General features: G+C 36.9%; 1 protein-coding gene across 1 annotated transcript in view; it reads right to left on the bottom strand.

The window, feature by feature from the left end:
• LOC135642029 (uncharacterized) overlaps window positions 1-2,992 on the bottom strand; it is a 7,335-nt gene extending 4,343 nt beyond the window's left edge. Inside the window, exons 1-5 of the mRNA XM_065157798.1 lie at window positions 2,831-2,992; window positions 2,690-2,751; window positions 1,854-1,925; window positions 592-670; window positions 139-209 (exon numbers count right to left, since the gene is read on the bottom strand). Of these exons, the coding sequence (XP_065013870.1) occupies window positions 139-209; window positions 592-670; window positions 1,854-1,925; window positions 2,690-2,751; window positions 2,831-2,885 (339 nt within the window). The 5' untranslated portion in view covers window positions 2,886-2,992. The remainder of the gene's footprint in view (window positions 1-138; window positions 210-591; window positions 671-1,853; window positions 1,926-2,689; window positions 2,752-2,830) is intronic.
• Window positions 2,993-9,718: the final 6,726 nt, after the last annotated feature.

The raw sequence follows: 9,718 nt of genomic DNA, 5'->3' as shown, positions 1-9,718 counted from the left end.
AGTAATGGCTCGTCTAACAAAGAAACTGATTGAAAGCTATTCATGGTGTAGAAATGCCTAACCCATAAGTCCATGATACAGAATATTTTCAGCTTTTAAGTTACATGACCCTCATATTTTTCTGAAATCAGAGCTTACCTTCCACCACATGTAACAGTACCCCAATGCTCCAATTGCAGCAGCAGGCATTATGTAAGATGTTAAACCCCCTGAAGTAACAAAAGAGAAGAAAAAGATATAAATGCCTTGTATTTGCATTCATTTGGACAGCATGGCAACCATGATCCTACCAATTCTAGAACCTACAGCCAAGTTGGATAGCTCAAGCTAGATTGGACCATATCATCATGAGATTCTATAACCCAAACCAGGAATTTGACAACCATGCATAAAAATGGTTTACCTTTAGTTTTACAATCCTTAATGAACTCAATATCTTTAAAATGTAAATTACAAGGAAGAAAACACGGTAAGCACATTACTAAGCGAAAAAAGTGCAAAAAATAACGAGAAATAAACTTAACTAAATAATTTCATGTAAATTAAGCAATCTGAATACCAACTTAAGATAAATGTGTATGAGATCGTTACCAGTAGTATTGTCACCATTGACTATGGTAACCGGTCGAGATATTGTCAAATCCCTGATCTCTTTAGCCAAATGCTTAATCTACATTCAAGGACAACAAAAATGTGAGCAAGAGAAAATCATCTGAGAAACCGAAAGCAATAAAAATGTTTTTATCTTTAAACAGTTCAGTCATCCTATGTTAATAAAAACAAGCTTTAAACCTCAAGTATACTGATTACTTAAAGCTTCTAGGGTTCAGGTCAAAAAGTGTATCACGACATGTTACATGAAATCAAGTTAAATGCTCCTTTAGAATGTATCATATGGTACAATGCTTTCTTTTATCTTTCATCAGATGACCTTCAACCATGTTTTGTAATAGTATATTCAACTATTTCTATAATTGTGATACTCCAGTGTAATGACACCTAGATTTACAAAATAGATTTTAAATGCATGATATAATTGGTTAATGCATTCGTGAAAGTAGAGATTTAAATAAGGATGTGCCATGAAAGTAGGCACAAATTATATGGCTTTCTGATTAATTATAATATAAGTGAAATATTGTCACGAAAATAATCTGTACGGTTTAAAACACCAGTCTGTGCCCACCAACCATCAACCATTGTTGAACTGGTCTTTTTTTTTTCTTTTTGGGTAATACCAGATGGTATGGATCTGTATACCAGTACCATACAGGTCTGGTAGATTACCAAAACTGGTATCGGATCAAAATTACATATTTACATCAGTTGGGACATTCTAGAATATATGACTTCGAGAAAGTCCTTGAGTTAGCTCTGTAAACCGGTACGATACATGTCCGGTAGATTACCAAAACTGGTATCAGATCAAAATTACATATTTACATCGGTTGGGACATTCTAGAATATATGACTTTGAGAAAGTCCTTGAGTTAGCTATATTCCTATAGGTTTAATAAGTGGATTCATCCATTATGTTGCAAGATAGACATGGTGGTTTTCAATTTTGAAGCAGTAGGATTTATAATGTTACTTAAATAACTCTTTTATCAAAATTATACATAAAAGGAAGTATTATTGGATGAAAATGAATAGAGATTAATTTATTAATCAAACTGAACAAAGACACTGAGACAAGTTAGAACCTAACTATCTACTGACTTCAGATTTTGCAAATAGTAATATAAAGAGATACTTGAATGTTCCTGAGCAAAATTTGAGAACTACATAAACTTTCCATATGGAGTTCTTAAAACACAACACAGAAAAATGTAGAAAAAGAACAAGAATTATACCTGAGATGCAAGAAGAGCAGAGTCGTAGTAGTTCGAAGAGACATTTGTATCGCTAACGCCTTTCATAAGTTCCTGAAAGTTGGAAGTACATTCCCTGGTAATTACTAATCAGGAAATCTAGAGAAAAAGATAAACAGATCTTGGACGAATATTTCTGCTGTAAGTATGAGAACATTCAATGATCATACAACTTATCTGAATTCCACTGTCAAAGGAAGAATAACATGAAATCAGTTGACAAAAATATTCAACCACATGAATGGATGAGTCAATAAAGTAGTGTCAAAATCCATCTTGGGAACATGTAAATTAACATCTTTACCAGTTATTAGGTTTTGGTTCAGCACTGTATTGGTCCAAAGCATATTTTCAGAGAGTTATTAAAAACAAAGTAGAGACCTTAGGAAATATTTGTCACGAGTGAAATCTAAATTAGGAGCGAAGTGGGTCTACTTCATCCTAATTAATTTTACACCAAGGAGGAAATATTTGAGCAACGAAGGGGTCATCTTTATGAACTTTATTGAATCATGTAGATAAATCCAGGAAGAGTATATATGATTCATTGGAACTATTTCTATGCGAAACCAATGCCCAAGGGTGTGGCTCTAGGACTCTATAATCTATGCCATTTGACGACATACACGATTTCTGAGCACTCTGCAGCATACCTTTCTTCTAGAGCCTACTAAGCCAACTAAGATTCTGTTAATGATCTCAGCCAGGCGATCGTTTTGCTGGTTCCCTTAGACGCCAAGAAAATTCACCAAACTTGCGGGGGAAAAGCGAAATCTAGAGTTCATATTTCAAGAGAGAGAATGAATTCGGACAATCACCTGAAGATCCGACAATACATCAGACAGCCGGCCATTCCTTAAGATTATCGAACCGGTCAGACCTGATCACCACAAAAAAGAGTTGGGGAAGACAGAGACACTCTTGTCGATGAAAAAAGAAGAGATCGCTGTGATTCGGACCTGCACCAACGAGAACGAGGACTTTGGATGACGAGATCCCCGCCTGCATCGCCATCTCGCTCTTCCGGCCTTTGCTTGCCCGGCCAGGCGCTCGTCGCCAAGGAAAGGAGAAGAGAACAGAAGCAGAAAAGGGGCGGCTTTGCTTGGGTTGGTGATGGTATCGGCGAGAGATGCGGAATTACGGGTTCGCCCTTTGAAATATTAAAACGCATACGCGCGTAAAAATGCTCGCCCCAAAGAAGGCGAGAAGGCTAATTTGTTAACTATAAAAATACTTGCAATAATGAGTTTATCTTTTATTAATAATTCCTTATTCGGACAATTAAAAATAAAGAAAAAAATGATTTTACCGAAACTTTTAGACAAGCATAAAATATATTAATACGAAATGGTTGGGGGCGAAACGGCGTCACGGTTGGTTATCGTGAGAAGACATTGGACCGAGAGGACCAATGCAAAGTGGTTCGAAAACTTTGACCGTGAACGCACACAACGCTTAACGCCACGAATGCTGGCTATGGGAAATTAAGTACATTAGCAGAAATGTTCCACCCATATCTTTATTATTATTTGAACTTTGTGACTCAGCAGCCATATTAATGTACTCAAACTCGATTTAAGTACACGAAGAAAGCGTATTCGGCGCTATTCAGCGGGGCCCAGTGAGGACATCCACACGTATTTCTCCACGAGTCGCCCAACAGTCAACCACAGAGCACTCCTTTATTTGGTACGTTATTTTAACCCGCCCAATTACCCGCGAAATTACTCAAAGAGAGATATAACGCTGGGCAAACCGCATCTGTCTTTCCATTGGAAACATACGCGGTCCCACAAAAACTATGAGACAGTGTGCAAGAGCGGGTACATCATCAGCAGGTTTCCGTTATTGTTTCCACAGATTCTTGGATCTGTTTATCTATACACATGAACAGTAACCCACCGTGACATCTCTGTCATGTTATTGGCGACAACGGTGGGCCCACAAACTCTACGGCAGGTAATGTTGGGGTAAAGTTTCACCAGATTCTTATTTTATTGTTTATACAGATTCTTGAATCTGTTTACATATTTACACCGTGATACTCCACCAATACCTTATCCGTCCTATCATTGGAGAAAAGCTGGCCCCACAAAAGTTGTAGGTGAGGATGTGGAGAGAGTAATATCTCGACAGGTTACTGTAAGCACAGAATCTTGAATCTGTTTATATACATACACCAACGTATGTATTGTCTGTCCATCTCTAATTCTTGGTTCCGTTCACTTCCAAATTGAAGAGAGAAGGGGAGAAGAGATCAAGAGGGGCAAGAAAGTGGTCGGAGAAGAGGAGACACAGCGAGGTTCTTGGAGGAGGAGGGTATGGCATTGAAGTTTCTGAACAAGAACGGATGGCACACGGGGAGCCTCCGCAACATCGAGAACGTGTGGAAGGCGGAGCAGAAGCACGAGGCCGAGCAGCGCAAGCTCGAGGAGCTCCGCAAGCAGATCCAGGATGAGCGCGAGAAGTCCGAGTTCCTTCTCCTCCAGGGACAGGCTGGGCTTGATTGGTTTGAGAAAAAGAGTTTTCCCCTTCCCGTATTTGGTTTCTTGGTGTTACGATTAGGGGTTTCCTTGATTTGTTGATGAAAAGAGACCGTTTATTCGATTCTTGGATTCTTGTTTTCCGATCTTGTATTATTGGTTGGGTTTTGGATCGGATTAGGAGACAGAAAAGGTTGATTTCCTCTAGGAGTCAGGGTGAAGGTGGGGAAGGGGAGCTCCGATGGTTCCAAGGCGCTTCAAGGACTACCAGCGGTGGCTTCCAGTACCTCAGCATCCGAGGCTAGTTCCTCCAAGGTACAATTCTTTTTGGGTTTATTATGTTATTCATTTTTGACATCAGATATATTGATAGTTAGTATAAAATGGATGGGGTATCACATGTTGTTTGATGCTGCTAGGCATCAACTGAACCTTAATTTTTCAACATGGATATATTGTGTACTTCACTGATAACTGTCTAGACGAATTTGACAAAGAACTATTACAACTTCAAATAATATACACGAGCATATGGAATCTTGACCACGCCCCTTGTTTTATTATTCCTTTGACTATGACCAGTCAATGAGTTTAACTCTTTTCTTGCCTGTTATAATTTATGAAGCCGGAAAACCCTTTCATGTTTTCTCAGTGTATCGATAGTTCCAATTGGCCAGTTCCTAATAAAGAAAGTCTTGAAGTGCGTGCATGTCATATGAAGCTTGTTATATCACAGCTGGCTAAACCTAATAACAGTTACATAAAAAGTAGCTTTATTAATCATGCTGGTTCATCTTACATGAGGACATGATATTATTCTGACATGCTGGTACACCTGAACTTTGCAACTAGTTGATAGGTCTCACATGGTTTAATCTTTGAGGGTTTCAGATGATAAGTTGCTCAAGATATATCACTTAAGATTTATATGGAAGAGATCTCTCTTTGGCGACAGTAATCTCCAATTATATTGGATAAGAATGAGCAACTTTGTTGCTGGATATTACTTTATTACACTATGTTAAGGAAAATTTATAACCATGATTTGTGGATGCATTGTATTTGATAAATGAGAATCATAGGCATGCTTATTTTTCTTTTTCGCTCTTCTTTCCATGGAATCTGTTTCTGTGTTAAATTTGGTCAGTGGCTAGCCATATATTTCTATTTTGGACCATCAATTGACATTGAATATACTGTTGTTTTGTCTACAGAATATATCGGTCATACATGTTTGTATCTTTGTAATTATTAGTAATAGTTTATTTTAGAAAATCTTTACACTCTAGGAGATATGGAATATTAAATGCAACACCTGCATTAATTTAACTGTGACTGGAATTCTTTATTTGATGACAATGACCTAGGACTATCTTGATAAGAATGAGGTTGCCTTAGGGACTTCATGTGCAAACAAGGGACTTATTATATGGAAGGAATTTTCTTGTCTACTTTGACATAAAGTGTTTTTAAGTATGAAAGAGAAGTTCAGGGCATAATCTATGAGCTGAACTCTGGGATTTTTGCTCTATAATTAGTGAGCTACACTAAAGGACCCTTTTCATGTTGGTTATGCCAGAAGATTTTTCAAAATCTCCCACTTCTGCCATCATGAAACCTAATAAGTATATGTGAATATACAACGAATACATATATGAATTTATTATGAGTAGAGAAAGTTGGCTTATCGTGGCTGGTACATATCATAAGTACACTCTGGAGGAAAAGAAGAAAAGAGAAGGCATTCATTTTGCAGAGATGTATTGGACTTGTTACTTCATCAAATAGTTGAATAATGAAGATTTTCACCCTGTGTTATATAGTCTTTAGCATGACATTTCATGTATCATCTTAAGCTCCAACTCCTATATGCGACTGAAGTAATATGCTCCTTTTTTGTGGATCCTTGGACTGGCATGTTTTTTAGATGTCTGAATTGTCCCAGGGTTTAAGTGTTCTAAGTTTTTCTCAATTATATAGAGAGCTAAATTGTAAGCCTATACTCCTCTGGATGTGCGCAAAGATCATGTCCGAAATAAAATGGCCACGACAGAAACTCAGAAACTATTATTCTTCCGTGATTTTCATAAATATCAGAAGTTTCTTGTTGGCATGCTTGAAAGGTGAGAAAAATTATAAAATTCTAAACATACACTTAGAGAATAGCATCAGTATACTATTTCTTCCTCTTAAACTTGAGAACCATAACTATGCCTACATTGCTCTATCTTCTTCTCTCTGAATCTTTGTTCTTCCTCTTTCTTCTTTCTCCATTTTCTCTACGTCTATCTTTGAAATCTCAACCTGTAAACCCTGTCATTTTCAACATGCACCAAGAACAGATATGTAGTGCCATGAATATATAGTTCTCATCATGGGGAAAGAGAAGTCTGGAAGTGCCTTCTTTACTTCATTCCATGAGTATACAGTCCATCGATGTGGCCAAACGAGTATGGTTTTGGAGAAATGAAGCTTGACACTTGATATACTTTAAGAAATACTTCTCAGTATTGATGTATTCTGAGAAAAATGTCAGGTCAATTGGACAACGTTTCTAGGGGGCTACTGCACTTTAGAATTTTAGATGGATTGGGTAACCCTTTAAAACTGCTTGGGTGATGTTACCTCTTGCAGAACTGATGAATGGATCACTCACAAGCCGGTGAGAACCCAAAACACCCCTGAAAAAGTTTCTGAGTTGATCAATCCAGCTAACATATCAGTTTCTTTTCCATGGTGATGAAAGATGAGCTGTAGGACAACATTTCATGGGAAAGTAGTAGCCATTGGTCTCATATAGACTCTACATTTGAGATCTACAGATGACATTGAAGTGCCGTTTGGAACACAGCAAGGTTTGGGCAAATATCTAACAGGTTAGCAGTGTGGTTATTTCATCTGTGGACAATGAATCACGATCTGATTTTCCTTCTTTTCACATTAGACATATGAAAATTGATATAGGAATCCAATGATAACTGGATTCTTATAGAAGGATGAGATGTGCTAATTGTTAGCCATGATACTTAATATCCTACTCTCTGTTGCTGTGGAATCTAGTTCAAGATGTTCTCTTTGGTTTATTTGATGACATTTGTTCATAACAGAATATTCTAAAGATATTTGTCATGTTTCTGTTTAAGTTTTGATTAGTTTGGAATACGTTGAACATGTGATAGTAAACAGAAAGTAGCCTGCTATCAGTACAGCAATATTTGAAACTGTTCTATTGACTGATTAAATAATATAACTAAAAATTTGTATCAGAATTGGCAAAATAGTAAATCACATAGAAGGGTACCTTTCTGTATTGGTAGAACCATCAACCATACATGTTAATAGTCGTAACTTGTCTAGCTTTCTGGGAAAACACTCAATTCTCCAATTGATATGGAGTAGTTTCAGCTAGAATGCTGTTATTCTTCACCTATTGTGCTGCTTAACACATTTTTCTTTCAAGGTCCAGCATCCTTGTTGGAGACTGTTTTTATTTGGATGACCATGCATACATTGAAGGTTATATGCCTTATGTGAAAGAACGTTCATATATTATATATACTACATACATACATACATACATACATACATACATACATATATACATACATACATACATACATACATATATACATATGTACGTATGCCATATGATTTCATTTTGGGTCTGTGTCTTTTGTTTACAACCTCTTTGCAAGTAAACATTCATACGATAGAGTGAGTATTTCTTGAATCTTTGCATTTTTCATAGATTTCAAGTACACGTGGAATGATCTTTTGCCGAAGACTTATGCTCATATGAAGCTTTTGCTTGATGTTTCTATATCCTAACTGGTAGAAGCAATGCACCATTGGTTTCTGATAAATGGAACCGATCCTATGCCACCATGTTTTACCAAATGGAACGTATTTTTTTATTTGTTGGAGTTGTATTGTACATCATCTATTACTTGTTATTGCTGCAGATTTGTTGTTTCGCGTCATTAAAGCTCACTTTTGTTTGTTTGCCTCCAGCACTTCTTGATTGATTTAGTGTAATATGCCTAATGTAGTTTCTTAAAGAAGAATTTATGGCTTATGTGTGTAGGTAATCTTCCATTAATATTCATTGTTCTCAGCTCACTTCTGTCATCATAGTTACTTGGATGTTGCCTTGCTATTACATATTTTCTTCAGTACTCTAGGTTTATTGTCTCATAGTTCCTAAGATGTATCATGTGACAAGTTCCCATAATGTGTCAAGACTGCTGTTCATGGAGCTCTATTTGAGGATAAGCCAAGGTCAGCAAATGATGCCTGGAGGAAACTCCATTCTGCCCGTTTGCTTCTTATCCGTCAGCATGAGCAGGAGGCACTTGCTCGAATAAGGAATAATCCCATCAAGATGACCATGAGTTGTCTGCTCAGATTTTTTTATTGGATGCTAGAATTTCCATTACAAATTATTCTATTAGCATTGATACTATTACAAATACGAAAATTTTCTAACTGAATTAGCATAGTACACGAAACTAAACCAGCCCTCTAAATTCTCATTTGAAAATTTTCTTTCTTCTCTAAGTAATATGCTTATTTTCATATCTCATTCTTATCCAACTCTATCTATCTCTTTCTATTAAATCACACATTTTTTTTGGCATGGTATTATGAGTATCTTGTATGCTGTTTGCCAAAATCATGACCACAGTTTGCTGAAATGATGAAAGAGGTTGTGACCAAAAACTAATTCATCTTCATAACCAGCATCATTTTAATTATTATCAGTATTTTCTAGCTTCTGTATCCTTTTTGTATTATTCATAAAGAGTTGCATATTATTCATAATTCTTTCCTTTTTGTTGTTTATCCAACTGAATCAGCAATCTTGTTGAGTTTACAGGTAGATTCTGAGAGAAGAAAAGGCATACGACCATATCACCACGCAAAGTCAAAGTATGTTGAACGTGAATCAAGATATAATTCAGACTCTGATATCAAGATATCATTCATTCAGTATCAGATCATCAGCAACACCACTCATCTAGAGTTCATTCACGTCCAAAGCACATTGGACGTGATTCTGAGTTCAGCATTGAAGATATAATTCAGACGTCATCAAGGTGAGCCAAAGACAACGGAGGAAGAGAGCAGCCCAGAAGGTTGAAACAATTGAAGAGGGCAGGAGAGGCTCTGTTTTTTGCTGTCCCAGCTCTGCAGAGATGAGGTAGCAGAGATGGAGATGAAGGGGGGAGTAAAAGGGATGAAGTGAAAAAACGATGAAATTGAAAATACAGGAGAAGGAAAGAAATTCATAAATGATGATTGACGACAAGCAAGAAAGGGTGAACGACATCACCTCTAGGTGAGGTAGGGGAAGAAAGGTTATTT

The sequence above is a fragment of the Musa acuminata genome, chromosome BXJ3-7, assembly GCF_036884655.1.
Source record: "Musa acuminata AAA Group cultivar baxijiao chromosome BXJ3-7, Cavendish_Baxijiao_AAA, whole genome shotgun sequence".
NCBI lineage: Eukaryota > Viridiplantae > Streptophyta > Magnoliopsida > Zingiberales > Musaceae > Musa > Musa acuminata.
Note: the sequence above shows the minus strand (reverse complement) of the source record. Positions and strands in the feature narration are given on the sequence as shown.